A 17,950-nucleotide genomic window follows, 5' to 3' on the forward strand; every position below is an offset into this window, starting at 1 on the left:
TATTTTAGTAACGTCATTTTCTATTCCCTTACTAGGACTTTTATTTTAGAATATTTTCTTTGCGGAACTTCCGCCTTCGTCGGCGTGCGATCCGGAGATGGACACAAACAGAACTGCGAAGGTGAATAAATGAATTAAACAATTATTTAGAGAAATACTGTTATGAAAACTAAACCTCGATTAAAATATTAAACTTTATTTACGTTTATTAAATATGAAAGTGTTATTTGTCTAATAAGGTTATCAGTAACTCTGGTCAACTGTAATAACGTCTTTCATAAAAGTCATGTTTAAGTTCCTTTTATTGATTAAATCATAATGTCCATAACGTGTTATCATTGGAGAGTTGCACAGTTATTTACCTCTTCATTTCCGTGCTGTTTTAGTCTTGCACGTTATATTTCGACTCTCAGGAATATTATTATTGAAATTTATTATAGTTTTTAATGTCAGCATTTAGGCGGCTGGCTTGACATGATTATTATCTTTTTGCATGCGGTTTATTATGAGGTGATAATCAGTATATGGTATTTCTAGGTACAACGGCCAAAAACCATTGTAAAACATTTATAGAAGCAGCTAATTATTTATTATTGTTTACATTTATTTATTTATAAATGATCACATATACATATATACATTAAACGTGTATTTAAAAAAATAATTTGTCACACTGCAGATTTAAGTGCATTGTAAAAGGATGATCAAAATGCTTAAAAAACGTATAATAAATATTAACTATACACATTCTCACATTCTCAGCTGGAGTTTGCGGTGCAGATGTCATGTGACAGCTGTGTTAATGCAGTGAAGGGCGTCCTGCAGAAAGAGCCGGGTGAGTCGAACCTTTCCTTCTCTCACAGCGCCCTGCAGCAGATTTACTCCGTGAAATCCAGCACTTATCGCCGGAGCGTGTCATGCTTTCTCAAACAAAAATGATGCATTTAGTAGAAAAACTGCCACAAACACACGATTCCTGTCTGAATCTGAGCCACTTCACAACTATTTGTTCAGCTCTCAGCCTGATGTTAGGAATAATGCAGTTAGAATTATGGCCAGTGACAGAAGAAATACAACCAGACGAGCCTGCAGGTGTTTTACTACATCAAAACAAGCAGACAGTTACAGATTTTAAGGAAAGTTCTTTGACATTTAAAAGTAGTATTTGAAAAACGAATTTTCACTCTGCGGATTGCAAGTTAACTGATACATTTTGAATACTTCTTTTTGTGATTAAAACACATAATTGTAACATTTGACTGCTTCTGTTATATTAAATTGTATTAAAAAGTAATGGCGACTTTTTATCACAAAAAAAAAAAGTCAAATAAAAATGTAAAAAAATTCTCAGAACTCTGAAAAATGCGGACTGTAAACTGAATTCTGAGAAGAAATGTTTTTTTTTTTTAAATTGCGATAAAAAGTCCCCCCCAAAAAACAAGAATTGCGAGATGTGAACTCAGAATTCTGAGGGTAAAAGTCAGAAATGTGAAATATAAACTTCCCCAGTTCTTACTTCTGCAGAATTTTTAGTTTATATTTCACAATTCTTGTATTTCTTTTCTTTAAATCTAACAATTATTTTTTCTCTCAGATTTCTGAGTTTATATTCTACAATTCTTACTTTTTTAAATATATTTTTATATAAAATATAAATGTATATTTAAGTTTATATTTAGTTTACATCCCAAAATTTTATTTTATTTTTTTCACCATAAAATAAATAATTAAAAAGGTGATTTCGACTTTTTATTCCGGGTACACACGAAAAGATAATCGGGCTGATTTTGGTCCCTATGTCCCGATTATTCACCATGTTTAATATTTACGATCAGAAACCCTGATGTGTGGGGGGAACCCTGAGGACAAATGTGCGCATGCTCCGGAGATTATCACGTGAAATTAAACAATATCCAATTAGAAAGCGAATAATCACGTTCTTAAAGAGTGATGTATGATCTGATAACAATTATTTAAAGTTTATTTAATAAGGAAATTTTTTAAAGAGAATAAGATCTCTTTTCCAAGAGAGAACTGAGAACAACAATTATTAAAAAAAAAAAACATGTCCCCGCCGTCTCCACGACTTCACCCAAACCCTTTTCTTTTTTTACCGTGGATTTCCTGTGAAAATCATTCCAAACACTATCATTGGAATTTCTTCCTGCATATCGTCTGCTATGATCATTCTGAAGTCTTGCGAGATTTCCTGTGTTCACAGTCGAGACTCTGTTTGTGTGTGGTGTGCTGTCTTTGTCACATCATGACACACCACACACTATAAGAGCAGAACGGTTAAATCTAGGATTTGTTATCCTCGTGTTTGTGGTCTATCACATTTTGAAAATCTTATAAGATGTAAAAAATCTTTTGGTGTGTACCCAGCATTATCTCAATTCTTTTTTCGGAATTGTGAGTTTATATTTCAGAATTCTGAAAAAAAGTTGGAATTGTGAGATTAAAAAGTCGCCTTTTAAGACCTTTTAATGTAAGCTACTTATCAAAATAACTAAAGCAGTGAAATTCTCACTTAGATTGAATAACAAAGTTATTATTATATATATTTTTTTTTACAAATGTTTTTGTTTGTTTTTAGATAAAAAAAATTGCAATGACCTTTTTTTATAATAATTTTTTTTTTTTATCCCATGACTAAAACAAGCTTCCACAGTTTTCTGATTCATGTGTGTATGTGTGCAGGAGTTCAGTCGGTGCATGTAGACCTGGCTAAGGAGCAGGTTCTGGTGGAGACGGCGCTCACCTCTCTACAGGTGCAGAGTCTGATCGAAAGCACAGGCAGACGGGCCGTCCTGACGGGAATGGGCGGCTCAGAGACAGGTGAGACCTCAGACGCTGTGAGACTGACCGCTGTGATGAACAGATCTCATCCGTCTGTGTGTGTGTGTGTCAGATCTGGGCGCTGCTGTGGCGATGCTCAGTGGGGCGGGGCTAGTGCAGGGCGTGGTCAGATTCCTGCAGCTGTCACAGGACCGCTGTTTGATTGACGGGACGATTGACGGACTGACGCCCGGACCTCACGGCCTGCATGTGCATGAACTGGGCGATCTGACACAGGACTGCATGAGGTACCATGACCCTTGACCTTCAACCACAAGATCACAACACCCATTAGAGAGCGTGCAGTCAAACTGAAGACCCTGAAATACAAAATGCACACTGCATTAGCTCATCTGTAGCTGAAATCAGTGCGGTGAAATAGTTTTTTGCTTGTGTATGGCAGAGTTTTTGCTATGTAATCATTATTATATATGTGTTCTCTCTCTGTCTCTCAGCTGTGGAGATCATTTCAATCCATTCAGGAAAAAGCATGGAGCTCCTCAGGACTCAGAGAGGGTACATACATTATCAATTATTTTATGGTATATTTATGTATTGTGACTGGCCTTGACTCTGTGTGGAAAGGGAAGTGATTGGAGGTGTCTGGAGTAATGCTGTATCTCTGTCTGGTCTCCAGCATGTAGGAGATCTGGGGAATATCACGGCTGCTCCTGATGGCAGAGCTTCATTCCGGCTTGAAGACTCTCAGATCAAGGTCATGAAGCTGTGTTTGTCTTTAAGATTTCAACATGCAGTCTGGTGTTGCTCTATAAGCTGAGAGTAAGAGCAGAGCAGTCAGGTGTGTGTTTATTAAGCCTACAGTAGAGTGATTAGAAGTACAGTCATTATATAAAGCCTCTGTTATTATGTTAATTACACTGATTAACCTTTCACATGGTCACATCTCTCTTTTGAACTCTTATCACTCTGTGTCATTGAAAATAATCATGCACAGATCTGAGCAGGGTTATTATTATTCAAGCCTGTTTCCGACACTGACTAAAAAATAAAAACTAAGAATTGCAACCTTTTATCTCACAATTCAGACTTTGTTCTCTTTGAAATGCGTGTTATAAGCTCATTAAGTCAGATATAAACATGTAAAGTAAAAAAGAGTTGTGGAACTTATGTTTTATTTTTTTAACCCGTGGTGGAAATGGGCTTTCATATATTATAGTAAAAATATAACTAAAAGTAACCCATAGAAAAACGTGACTTTTCATACTTAAAATAAAATCTAAAAAAGTTATTTTGTTTCAAGTAGATGCAAAGGCAACATTTCTCATTTTAGTTTAACTTAAAGTACTAAAATAACTAAAACTGGGATCAAATTAATAAAAACTACATAGATAAGTCTTGGGGGTATATTTGTAGCAGTAGCCAAAAATACATACGGTAGTTTGGGTCAAAATTATCCATTTTTCTTTTATGCCAAAAATCATTCGGATATTAAGTAAAGATCATGTTCCATGAAGATATTTTGTTAATATCCTACCATAAATATATCAAAACTTAATTTTTGATTAGTAAAATGCATTGCTAAGAATTCATCTGGACAACTTCAAAAATGATTTTCTCAGTATTTTGATTTTTTTTGCACCCTCAGATTCCAGATATTTAAATAGTTGTATCTCAGCCAAATATTGTCCGATCATAACACATAATTTATTTATTTATTTATTCAGCTTTCAGATGTATAAATCTCAGTTTAGAAAAATTGACTGGTTTTACAGTCCAGGGTAACATATATTAAATAATAATATGGCACATGTTAATTTATTCCCTTTTTGTGATTTTTAATGTCACACGTGTCTCCTGGCAGGTGTGGGATGTGATTGGTCGGTCTCTGGTGGTGGATTCTGGGGAGGATGATTTGGGGCGTGGGAAACACCCGCTGTCCAAAATAACAGGAAACTCTGGAGAGAGGTGAAGAAGATTCCTATCCAGACAAATACAATATCACAGGGATATTAAAAAGACGAGCTGCTTCTTGTGTGTGTGATACAAACAGACTGAGCCTGAGCTTAAAATCATTCAGCCTTCTTGGTATTGATTCCTACCGAAATCCCACTCAGTCCAGAGCTGTTCGATGTCCTTCAGTGGACCGAGTGTGTGTTTGCTTAACGTTCGCTCTCTCTCTGTTTTCTCAGGCTGGCCTGTGGAGTCATCGCCCGCTCCGCCGGCTTGTTTCAAAACCCCAAACAGATCTGTGCCTGTGATGGTGTGACTCTGTGGGAGGAGAGAGATCGACCCATCGCTGGGAAGGGACGTAAAGTCACTGACGCACCGACTGCTAATCTGTGACGGGGTGAGGATGATACCGCGTCAGGGACCACAGATGCACATGAATGAATGATAAGAGACCGAAAACACTGCTTTCTGAAGCTGTCGTCAGTGTCTGTTCAGATTGTACTAAATTAGATTCTGAGCCATGTTTTAATGTATTCACATGACACCGATGGAGAAATCAAACTGTGTGAATACTGAATGTGTTAATGTACAATTATCGTAGTGATGTTTGATTTTCCGTACTGCTGCTTTAAGATGAAAATCAGACTTGGTAACACTTTACAATAAAGTTCCATTATCTATTAACTAACATGAACGATCCATGAACAGTACATTTATTACAGTCTCATTAGTTAATGAGAATACAGTCATTCATTGTTCATTCACAGTGCATTAACTAATGTTAACAAGCACAGCTTTCAGTTTTAATAAATCATTGTTGAAATTAAAATTAAGGTTAATAAATGCTGTGGAAGTATTGTTCATTCTTAGTCTATGTTAAACTAGTTCACTTATTGTAAAGTGTTACCTCGAAGTTCTATAAAAAAGCTTAAAATTATTATACACTGAAAAAAAAAATTAAATGGTGTCATTTGTAAACATTTTCAGTTTAAAATATGATCAATTATTATGAAATAATAAAATACAATATTATAAATGCTACTATTACAAAACAAATCTAAAATAGGACTTCTGTAATTTCACTTTAACCTGCCATTGATCTGAATTTCATTCTTCTGAACAAGCTCTTCAGCAGTAACCTAAAGTGTCTTAATTTAAAACGTCATTATTCTGTTATCATTTGTAATGATCATTGTTGTACAAATAAAATAAGCACTTGTTTATTCATATTCCTACCTAAAAATAAATTCAGTGCTTTTGTTTGTTTTTGCACATATATCATGCTTGTATATTGTCATATTTACATGGTAAAAAAAGCATCTGTTTTGACCAAAATAAGACCAAACTAATAATTTATATAATTTAAAAAATTGACTGTATTTTTTAAAAAGCCCTAGATAAACGTGCAACTGGCTATATTTGTATTTGACTTAAAGGGGGGAAAAAAACAGGATGCTTCCAATGCATTCATATGAAATTATGAGAATTAAAAAACAACAAAAACTGAAATCTGATGAGGGAAAAGTGTTGTGGCGCATTCCAAGCACTTTGAAATGCTTTCAATTAAGTTTTATAAAATTATTGTTTAATTAAAGAAAAAGCAAAACCCTAAATGTTGCATGCAGTAGTGCAGAAGCACGCACAGTCCGCGGTGTCCGCGTGCATGAGCGCGAGCGAGTGAACGCATCAGCGCTGCTGAAGAATGAGAGCGATTCTAAAGAACGGAAGTGGATCGACCATTTTGAAACCCCGCACCGCTTTGGTAAGATGGGAGACTATTTTCCTCTCTTTATGTATGTTTATGTTTTAAGTGATTCCATCATTAATCATATAGGATCGATAGTTGACGATCGCCGATGAAACACGTGATGATATAGGCGAGGCAGCGGTGTGATTTATAAAGAAACGCGAAGGGTTTGGGGGGCGCGCGGGGACACCCAGAATATCCAAACAAAATGAGTCATTTAGAGACTTCTGATGGAAAGAATGAATAGTGCACACATGGAAACATAGACACATACGTATATAACGAGAATGCATAACTACAAAGCGGTGGTGTTGATGACGGAAGCGATCGGGGGTGTTTTGTAAACATCTGGTGTCAGAAATGTTACATCCAGTAAATCACTCGAGACGCGCGCGCTACTCGTGTTACTGAAGCCGGAGCGCGTCCGCGTCTCACACATTTCGTCTTTGAATGGGGTTTATACGGTTTTCAGGGTTACAATGAAACTGAGGTTTCCTCATTGTCCCGAGAGCTGCTACATTAAGGAAGTGAATGTGTTTACATGCACCGCGTCACCAGATTGATATGCCTTTCTGACTGCAGCTACTTCATTTTATTTATGCTTAATCAGTGCTGGGAAGGTTACTTTGGAAATATAATAGGTTACAGATTACAAGTAACCCTATTCAAATTTCAATAAGTAGTATAATTATTTTAGTTACATTAAAGATAACATTTACTTTTTGCTAACTGTGCTAAATTTCTAATGAATATTTTCAACTGTTTATCATTTTCAAACATTTGAAGCAGGCAGGGTTAACCTTAAAGTAGTTCTCAACACTGATTTCTGTCAGACAAAATCCTTAGAATTTAAGATTGTAAAAATTTCATTTTAAAGCACAGCCTCCACAAAATCAGACTTTAGCACCTTTTTATTTTGAGATGATTCTGAGGTTAATTACAGATTTAAAACCATAACGTGATGTCGTTTAATAGCTATGAAACTGTTTTTGAAATCAACAGTGCTTTGGAGAAAAAAACAAAACAGTTAATCTTAAAAAAATAAATAAAATAATAAAGCATATAAATTCACCCAAATGGAAAATAAAACAGTTATCGAATACACATGTCCTATTCTAAACTCCTGAAACAGTGGTGACATATTTAGAGCAGTCAATGCATTTTTAGAAAGAAATCAATTAAATTTGTACTGGTTTAACTATACTTGTGAGTACCAAATGTCCTCACTTATATAGTGAAAGATCATGACATCCCATAGTCAAGACATTTTACTGGCCCTTAATAGTCATAATGGCTTATCAATCAGCCAAAAGATGTTTGCTGGGTTAGTCAGATTAATATTAAAAAGTTAATTAATGTTAAAAAAGGTGTGTTTGTGTGTTAATATTCAGATGTAGCCCCATTTATAATCATTAACATTTTCATAAATAACTAATGTAATTACAATTTTGTTCTCAGTAACTGTAAAAGATTACAGATACATTTATTTTGTAATTAAATTACGTAACTCCGTTACATATAATTAATTACTCCCCAACACTGTGCTTGATAAATGTTTCCTTGATGTTTTACGCAGCTTTTCGTATGATAAATAATTTGCGTTTATGTCGTTAATGTGATAGGACTAAGTTTAATGAAGTGTTATGTATATATGTGGAACTATTTTTATGCAAAACATGGTATCATATTTACCTCAGGACTTTCTTTCGCTTTGTCACACATAAAAACAACACAATCAAGACAATATTTTGTTTTCACTAGGGATCGGTCTATATGTAACTATTAGCACCTCTCTCCACAGGTAAAAATGTATTTCTCTCTCCAATTAATTGGAGATAAAACTAACAAAAAGTACAAAACTATGGGACATCTGTAAACCATAGTATTACCATGGTGCCAAATACCAAGGAAATACATTGGTATTGCATGACGCACCCGAGTATGATAGTAGACTATAGTATAGTAGATAGAGTACTTTAGTACTGTAATAGAATAATATTTATTATCTGATACTATAATTGTACCATGGTAGGGTTGTCTAAAGTACTGAGTTCGGTACCTGTCTATTGGCGGATCCTTATATATCTGCTCATAGGCGGCTCATAGAAGAATCTGCTTGAAATACTAGCAGGAAATGCTGGTATCCTCATATTTTTAACATTTCAGTACTGACTGATATTGAAGTCAGTACTTTTGACAACCCTACCATGGTACTGCCGCATTACTTTTTTGTTAGAGAATATGTACTCTTCACTTTTCAAATTGTACTTGCACTTGTTAATATTTCCTGGTCTGATCTATCAGTTATTGAAATAGCATCTTTCATTAACTTTAGCACAATGGATAAGGGCCAAACAATAAAGCTCTTCATAGGAAATCTGGCCCTGGACACCACGCAAGAAGAACTGTCAGCCATCTTTGAGGCATACGGCCAGGTGGTTAGCTGCAGCGTGTTGAGACAGTTTGCTTTCGTACACCTGCAAGGAGAGGGTGCTGCTGAACGTGCCATCCTGGAGCTCAATGGCCGAGAGTTCAAAGGACGTAACCTTGTGGTCGAGGAGTCCCGAGGACGCCCACTCCATTCGACAAAGGTGTTTGTGGGTAATCTGAGTAGTATATGCACTACAGAAGATCTTCGGGAGCTCTTTCAGACCTTTGGGAAAGTTTTGGAGTGCGATAAGGTGAAAGGTGAGAGTATCAAGCTCTTTCAAAAACTTAAAGAGTAGTAGTAGCAAGAGTAGTCAGCCCTGCTAATGGAGGTCTACCATTTTGCAGAGGTCTAGTAAAACATAACTGAACCAGCTATTTAAGGTGTTCTGGAGAACTAGAAAATAACAGGCAAATGCGTTGGAGCAAGATAGCTCTCCAGGGACAAGGTTTGGTATTCCCAATTTAAAGTGTGTGTTAGAGCTCATGTTGAATACCACATGCTTCTGCATTATTCTGACATTATTAAAGGGACTCCATAAAAAAACTGGGACTCCATTTTTTTCGGCAGGTTATGCCTTTGTGCACATGGAGAACAAGGAGGATGCACTGCAGGCTATTGAGGCTTTGCATGGGACCTCCTTCAAAGGACGACCGCTCTCTGTGGAGCTGTCCAAAGTTCAGCCAAGTAAGCAGACTCCAACTGGGAAAATCCCATGCGTTAGCTGTGGAAAACAGGGCCATTATGCAGGTGAATGCCCCGCTGGTAAGCCCACGCTGGAGCAGTACCAGAGCCAAGCGGCCGTGTTAGCTGCTGCTGCTGCTGCAGCTGCCGGCCTTCCACTGCAGGTTCAACAGAGTGTCCACAATTCCGTATACAACACCTCAACTTTTGACCCCACGTATGCTGCTTTGACTGGACTTACAGCTGCTGGAGCAAGGGCAGAAGGAGGAACTGCAGTGGCTCCAGCTGTTTATGGAGCACTAGCTAGTCAAGTCTATGGAACAGTTTCCAATCGGCTCTACAGTGGGACAGTTGCAAACCAGGCACTCAACTCTGGTGCTGCTGCAGCTGCCGCACAGATGTATGGCTCTGTTAACCCGGCTCTCTATGGGCAAGTGACAAATGGTGCAGTTGCAGCCGCAGCAGCAGCCGCTGGTGCATACGGTCCACAAGTTTACGCACATGCTTTAGCAAATCCAGTGTTCCTAACTGCAGCGCACAGCATGGAAGTACCGGGAGCTGCCGCTGCTGCTGTTAACCCAGCTTATACAGTAGCTCCGGCTCTCTACAGCGCTACCCCAGCTTACGGGGCTTTTGGTGCAGCTAACTCAGCAGCTTTCTTTGAGGCAGCAAGGGCGCACTACTTTGCACAAGGCCAGCAAGTGCTAGCAGAACAGCAACAGGCTAGCTCAAAGTCTGGAGAAAGGGACAGGAGTCCGCTTAGAAGATCTGCCCCACTGTTGTCTGACCCTATTATGAAACCATTTATGTACCAGAGGGCCAAGCGCAGAGCCTTATTGCCTACGCCTGCGGGTCGAGAGGAAGCCGCTGCACAGGAGGATGACCCTCTAGCCAGGTGAGTTGATTGAAAAAATTTTACATTTCAAAAAGTTGGTTTTAGAACCGATTTACAATGGTGGTGTTGTGTGTTTGTGTGTAAATGTCTTTCTGTCTTTTTGTTTCTCTCTCTATCTAATGGTGTATATACGTTTGTATATGCATGTCTGTGTGATTTCTGTCTCTCTTACCCTGTCTGCGTGGATGTGCATGTGTGTTTCCTCTCCTCCTTTTATCCCAGATACTACGCAGAATACTACCAGCAGTACCAGCAGCTGCAGCAGTATCCACAGTACCAGTACTCGTATCCATCTCCCAACCCTATTGCAGCAATGTCTGCACTGCAGACTCTGCCTGGTGTGCCTACTCAGCCAGTGGCAACGCTCGACTCCCTCAGGCCAGTGCTGCCCGCCGCCCCCGTGTCTGCCGCTGCCGCCATCGCCATGGCAACATCCCGCGTGTATGAGCCACCGCCGATTCCGCCGTCGCATAAGGAGCCACTCCTCCGCCGCCCCGAACTCGCCCTACACACCCCTGAAACACCCTTTCGATAGTGTGCTCCACATCCTCTCTGCCTCTCCTTTCCTTGTGCTGCGTGTGTGTGTGTGTGTCAGAAAGAAACCACAGGTGTATGTTTATGATGTGTGTGTGCTTGGGTTTAAGACGGTGGCTGTGTCGGTTTTAACTACAGACTGGAGTCTCTAACCTTGGTTCTGATCTCAAACACACCCAGTACAGTCAGGGCTGAAAAGGGAAACTTCATGCTCTCATTCCTGCACACGTAACCAATATAACATTGTTTGTTTAAAGAAACCTTCAATCTATGACCAATTAGTTTTCAAGTGTAGATTAGGCACTTGCCATGATGCATTTTAACTTTTATATTCCTAAGTGTTTGTAGTCTATGAATGAATACTGGACTTAATACTAAATATTGCTTGATTATAGTTATATAAACTTTACCAGTTTGCGCATTAATACAGTTATTATGAAATTAGATTTCAATGCATTTCAAAAATGTTTAAAAAAATTGAATGTATATATATTTACTCCAAAGGTGTGTGGAGTGTAGGACCAGGGTTGGACAGTATTTTACGTCTTTGTGTGTTTCTTGTTTTTCTCTGGGACTGTGGTGTAGCGTGTATGTTTCCCATTGGTTGTCACGACAGGAACGCACACGTGTACTCCTGCACAGGGAAGCAACCTCGATCCACACGCACATACTTACACCTCAAATGGGAAAAAGTTTAGTGATGACCTTTAACCCCACCCTTCCATCCCTGTCCACCCATCCTGAAAGCTGAAAGACACTGTGACTTCTCTCCCCTACAACTTTAATGTAGCTACTTCCATAGATATGGTGATGTATGGGAAGCAACCAATCAGAGGAAGGCGTAGCTAGTCAGCTTTTGCTGTAACCTGTTTTATAGGAGCGTCTCTAAGCTCGCCAATTTAACTGCCATGATGCATTGTAGAATCTGTTTTTGTAAAGTGTCTTTTATTAATGCTATCATGTTTTATAAACAATGATAAGGGACTCAAGTATCCATTTAATGAGACATACTACTTTTGATTGTTAATTTTTGTTTACATCTGCAAGAGAGAGAATGTTTTTTCTCGTGGCTTATTCAAAGTGATTGTTCATAGCCAAAATTCTCTCATTTTTTTTTCTAGAAAAACTGCCAAAATCATTAGTGGCCTATTATTCTTATGCCTTATTAACTAAATTTTTGCTATTTTTTATCTGTAGTCTTATAAAGTGAAACTGGATTAAGACTACACAAAAGTGCTGTATATACTGTGGTACTGTGATTTGGGATTAAATGAATTGGGAGATTCCTATCAGTTTCTTTCAGTCTTCCTGCTCATTTCGCTGCTGCAACTTCATAGATGACCCTCAATGCATCTCTCTTCATATCTCTTTGCATCTGCCTCTCATTTAGTGACAGCATTTCATTAATTTACCATGCCCCTGTTCGCACCCATGTGCTGAGGAAGCCAGTGTGTGAATGTGATCTTGGAAAACGTTTTGCATCAACATTCATGTTTGTAGTTTCTATCATGGTACCGTTCTTGCCGTCAGTGTTCTCAGAAGAGAAGACTTTAAAGATCTGTACACGATCTTTACGACTATAACAAGCCTTCAAATAAAGAGCCTGCCTGATCATTTAAAGAGGGAACTGAAGAGCTTTTGCTAGGAGCTTTAGCTGTTTTTTGCTTTTTGATGTTTCATAATTGTTTTTCCTTTGTGAAACGACCAGACTCGTATGAATCGGAGCCCTGAACTAAAGGACTTGAGACTGATCCCAATCTAACCCCTCTATGAATGGGGTAAGTCTAGGAGCAACCCCACCTTTTACCCCCCAGCTGCACACACCATACCAAACCCCTTTCCCAGGAGCAGCAAAATCTTCAACCCAGCTTTTAGTATGTTTTAACCACACATAGTCCCCATTCAGCTTCTTTAACCGGAGTGTGGTACATTTCTGACTATCCTTGAAATCAATTTATGATGCAAGCATATTGTAAAACATATTTATGTCTTAGGAGGCACCCACACTTAAAAAAATTTTTTTGCAGTTCCTTTACTTCAATTGTAAATTAAAGATATCACCCACAAGGCTTCGCTCACTTCTGCTTCCATTGTGCATGTTCCTTTTTTGTTTGTTTGTTCACTCCAAAAACAAATGCTTTCTGATGTGACTGTTCCAACTGAACTAGGTCCCTATGGAACTGTGGACACCTAATGCAGAGCTGGTTTGGGGGGAAGAAAGTTAGCGTCGCGCAATGCACGAGAAACTCTCTCTCGCTCCATACAGGTAAAGGTACTGTGCCTCGTCCCCTTCTACCTGCCGTCCTTCCCAATAGCGTTTGCCCCTGACCGTGTATCCGCTCTATTTCTCCTCACCACCACCCCACACTTCTTGTAAATTCCTCACTTTTCCTCACCACTGCCATAGCCAATTGGTTCTCTAAACACCAGTGTTATACTACTCTCTGTCACTGTCAAAAATGGAGACGGTGGGCGTGACCTTTTATTGCTTCTGTGATTAGTGTGTCTCGTTAATGTGTGGATGCTTGGTGCTCTAATAACTGATCTCTTAGTTTAGTTTTGGAGAGACTGTGGTTATAATGTGTCCATAAGCAATTGAATGTGTGGAATTGCTGGTCAATGATTGAAAGACTGCAATAAAATGAGTGTTAAGTTAGCAAGGGTGGCTGATAAAGGTGTGTGACAAAGGTGATTGATTGTGAGTGAGTATCGTAGACCTCACCTACCTACCCCCTTCCCCCTCCTCCGTGTGCCTTTTTGTTTGTTTACATGATTTAACGCGTGTCCCCAGGCTTCCTGGAGTCTTCTCGCCGTTAACGCTCAGCTCACCGCCGCCCTCGTCGAATCCCCAGTGATAGTTGTTACATTTGTTCAGTGTTAATCGCAGCTTGAATGCATCCTTGAAAGCTCTGTGACTGGATCCGAGACACTGTGCAAAATTTTATTCGCAAGACTCTCATTTGGACTCAGTGACACTGACACTGCCATTATCAAGCATTGCTCGACTGTGATACACTGCTGAGCCGCAACCCAGCAAAGCATTGTTATTATAAACTTCTGCTTTTGTTTCCTAGATTGACAACAATTCTTGAGTGGAAGCTTAGGCACAGTCATCCCAAATTTATTTGGTTTTATTTGTCAGATTAAAAAGCAATCTACTTTAAGTTAATCTGAAAGCTACCTTGTGCTTCCTGTTTAAATGAGAGTCTGTTACGATATTTGTGTTTGCAGTAGCTGAGTGTTCGATAAGTAGGGGGCACAGAGTTAGATCGCCTACCTGGTTAAATTACATACCCGTTAGAAGAATGTCCTAGAAAACAAGCAGCTTCAACCGGGGTGGGGGGGGGACTGCTGGGGAAGACTGCTGAACCTGAGATGCCTGAGGGATACTTACAGGACCTTTCCTCCAGAGGGAGCATGGTAGTTTGTTTGGTCTATTTCACTAGAAGGTGCTGTTGTTCTTGATTTTACTTACTTTTTCTGTTGATGATGATGTAGCATCTTCACATACATTGTCACACACATCTGCATTTCTTCTTGTCTATAGTGTTTGTTTAACTTTGCCTGTATAATTGAGGGGAAAGGAATGAGACCTCAGTTTTAGATCTTATTCTGGAGGAAAAGGAACTGTCCAGTAGCTGTTACTCCCAATGTTAGTGGTATTAAGATCTTTGACTTGCAGATATTTGTGGTTGACAGATTTCCGTGATGTCCATAGCATCCGTTGATGATGAAAGATGTTTTCGGGAGATAGATATCAGAGGTATACAGAATCTTGTTCCTTAAATGTGTTTCTTGGTTCGTAAACAATTCACTTACCTTCTCCAACTTGCTCTTCCAGCTTAAGTCGCTTTGAATCTAGATGGTAAAATTCTCTTATTTTATCTCTTATTCTCTCTACTCCAGTACTTTTGATTTTTAATTTTATAGTTCATGTATGAAACATGAATAATGTCTATTGCAGGTGATAGGATCTGAGCTGGTTGTAATGTTTTTATCACCTTCTAATGAATATATGCATGGTTTGTAAATGTGTGTATATTGCAAAAACCTTGCAACTGATAAAGTGTACTCTCCTACACCAGCTTCTGCATGAACACTGTTTGGCATCGCATGCTTACTGCAATAAACGAACTATGGCTGCATACACTATGAATTTACTTGTCATCATTTTAAAGTAAACGATTGCTTACAAATCAATCTCTATGTTGTTTTTTTTTTAAATAATATATTTAAAAAATGGGAATGGGTCTTCTAAATTTCCTCTTATAGACTTGTCTGTTTTATTTACATTTTGAAGAAGCACTACTGTATGTAGTAAGCAGTGGAGGCATAGAGGACGGAGTACAGGCGTGAGAGGGATACAGTCAGGGATTTTAACAGGCCTGGGATCTGCTTGTGCACCTATTTTCAATCAATAGCAGTTAGCTGGTTGTCATTTATACTGGCCCCAGAACTGCTGCTTGGGTAAGTAGATATAGACTACTGCCAAGAACAACAGGTGTTCTTAGCAAAGTGGAGGGCCCCAGGAGGTGTGTCTTTCCCTGCCCTTCACTAAAAGAGCCAACAGTTATTGGTCCCAGTGCACAGTCTGTCCCACCTCTCACACCTTTTAGGTTCCATAATCCGACACCCACACAACCAGTTCTCTTATTTATTGGGGTAAAGTCACGTGTGCTACTTTTGACCAGGATATGAGCACTGGGCAGCAGAAGTTCTGCTCGCACCTCCACACAGGCACCTCGGGCGAGTGGAGTCTGGCCTCTTCCTCCACGGTCAAACACGTACACACTGAGCGGGTGTTGTCCTCTAACGCACAGAAAGGATTTAGAGTTCACAATCTAAAGTGCAAGGCACAAAATTTCTAATTATTAAGAGTTAGAGGGATAACCGTAAAAGATGACGACCGTTATTGAGACGCAGGTTCAGTATAACAACACCTACATGATGTCTACTACGGAAGACTACATGACTCAGGAGGACAGCTGGGACAGGGATCTTCTGCTGGACCCTGCCTGGGAGAAACAGCAAAGGAAGGTGTGTTCATATGACTTTGCTGGAAGTCACTTTGCGTGGGCAAGATTTTTATTTGTTGTATTTACCTTTTATACAACCATAGCTAAGATGCTATAGTGACTACAGTGATTATTCCAATATTTACAAAATAAAGAAGACGCCAAAAACTTACTAAACTTAAAAGAAATCCTGTATTTATTTTATTATTTATTTATTTTGCCGTAGCAAGAATAGCTGTAGTGAATGGTATTGCAACAGTTTTTATGATTAGCAAATTTGAAAGAAGGATATCATACTGAACATACTATTCAACACGTAGAGATGATTTAAATATTTTATTGTCATTTCGAGCTGACAAGCCTTAGCATTTTGTAGAAGAAGAAGTATCAAGGCATTCACTGTCTCTATCATCTTTCCCTTAATCCCCCTCTCGCTCACTCGACACATTGAGTTTCTGTGCAATATGAAATAAGCAGCCATCAATTGTATGTCCCAATGATCACAGTCCTACTACTGATGACCTTATAAATCATAAAAGCACATATTTTTCTAAGAGTATAGCCAGCATGTTTAGTTTTGCTTATAGCTTAAACTTTAGCTGAAGGTTCCTGCTCTGACTCAAAAGCTGAACTGTCCACCCTCTCTTGTTCAACAGCAGGAGTAATAACAGCACTAGTGCTACTGTGGCTTCCTTCGTCACCTTCAAAATGAATAACCATTGTACACTAGGCTACATATTGTAGGCTAGAAATGGAAAATCTATTTCTGGTCAATTTTTGCACAAAGGAAATACTGTATCTTCATATGTAACAGTGTGCAGTGTGCTATTGGCATTAAGATGCTCTTTTAAAATATCTATCATTATATACATTTGTTATATATATGAAAAATGCATTACTTGTGCAGGCACTCTCCATTAAGGTGTCTCTCAAACATTTGCGGGATGTTAGTTAGACCTGACAAAGCTGAAAGACTTCAACAGATGGTGTGAGAGCAAGAGAAGTGCAAGGAGGGTTCATTTCAGTCTGTGAATAAACATGGCCTAAAAATACTCCTCAACCTTGCCGGCCCATCTCCTGTACTGCTCCCTCGTTCCCTCCATTCTTAATGCCATCTTTTCTGAGCTCCTTTGCCTGTAAAGTTGTCCCATCTGTATTTGATAGCTAGTATTTTAATGGCACACATTTTTTAAGGTGCACACGGTGGTGTTTCATAGCCAGCATTTCCTCTGATGTAACCATAGACTTTATTTGTGTTAACACCTTTCAATTTGGTTAAGCAAATTGTTGTTGTTTTTTCACATGGAAGTAATAACATGCCCACTAGCGCCCTCTGGATGACGTCTTTTACTCATTTTTTAAAACTTTGAAGACTATTTAAGCTGATCAAATGATGCCAGTCGATTACATGAAGCTTATAAGAAAAGCTCAGCTAATATAAACTCTTAACTTCCTCTTGTTGCAGTGATAAAAGGCTTCAATAAGGTTATAAGTTAGGTTTCAGACTTGAGTGCATGGCAGAGGGTCGTCAGCCTTGTAAGATCAGCATAAGGAGCTGATATCACTGCGTAAATATAGAAAGTGCATCATTTTGCAATGAAACGAATATGGGGGTTGTTTGGGGGTGGAGGTTCTGCACCTGTTCTAGCTCCACAGCGCACATGTTCACAAGTCCCAGCAATAAAGTGATTGTCAACATGCTGTTTCATCTGATATCTGTCAAAAGACAGCAGAAAATAGACAAATAATTCCTAAGCATCGCTGTGTGTTTAAATTCTCTCACAATCTGGCTTTAAAAAGCTGATACCACACTTACCGGAAGCCTATGACTGATCTTAAGATCTTAAAGGGGTCATATGACAAGATTTCAAGTTTTCATTTCTCTTTGGAGTGTTACA

General features: G+C 38.8%; 3 protein-coding genes across 5 annotated transcripts in view; all 3 read left to right on the top strand.

Annotated features, from left to right (window-relative positions):
• Nucleotides 1-35: 35 nt before the first annotated feature.
• Nucleotides 36-5,333, top strand: LOC132096331 (copper chaperone for superoxide dismutase-like). Its single transcript, XM_059501620.1, has 8 exons — nt 36-121; nt 763-835; nt 2,701-2,838; nt 2,912-3,086; nt 3,294-3,354; nt 3,476-3,553; nt 4,661-4,764; nt 4,989-5,333. The coding sequence occupies exons 1-8, from the start codon at nt 98-100 to the stop codon at nt 5,140-5,142; spliced, it is 807 nt and encodes a 268-aa protein (XP_059357603.1). The 5' UTR covers nt 36-97; the 3' UTR covers nt 5,143-5,333.
• Nucleotides 5,334-6,398: 1,065 nt separating this feature from the next.
• Nucleotides 6,399-14,010, top strand: rbm14b (RNA binding motif protein 14b). Of its 3 annotated transcripts, none has more exons than XR_009423126.1 (5): nt 6,399-6,511; nt 8,832-9,184; nt 9,495-10,503; nt 10,726-12,911; nt 13,206-14,010. XR_009423126.1 is itself a non-coding variant. In XM_059505833.1 (4 exons), exons 2-4 carry the CDS (start codon nt 8,836-8,838, stop codon nt 11,036-11,038), a joined length of 1,671 nt encoding a protein of 556 aa, XP_059361816.1. In that variant the 5' UTR covers nt 6,399-6,511; nt 8,832-8,835; the 3' UTR covers nt 11,039-13,052. The 3 variants fall into 3 exon arrangements, 1 of the variants encoding a protein (XP_059361816.1); XR_009423127.1 differs by having other exon boundaries at nt 10,726-12,815; XM_059505833.1 differs by lacking the exon at nt 13,206-14,010 and having other exon boundaries at nt 10,726-13,052.
• Nucleotides 14,011-15,722: 1,712 nt separating this feature from the next.
• actn3b (actinin alpha 3b) overlaps nt 15,723-17,950 on the top strand; it is a 33,392-nt gene continuing 31,164 nt past the window's right edge. The window contains exon 1 of the mRNA XM_059505834.1: nt 15,723-16,074. Coding sequence (XP_059361817.1) covers nt 15,937-16,074 — 138 coding nt within the window. The 5' untranslated portion in view covers nt 15,723-15,936. The remainder of the gene's footprint in view (nt 16,075-17,950) is intronic.

This window comes from Carassius carassius, chromosome 2 (genome assembly GCF_963082965.1).
Source record: "Carassius carassius chromosome 2, fCarCar2.1, whole genome shotgun sequence".
NCBI classification, from domain to species: Eukaryota; Metazoa; Chordata; class Actinopteri; order Cypriniformes; family Cyprinidae; genus Carassius; species Carassius carassius.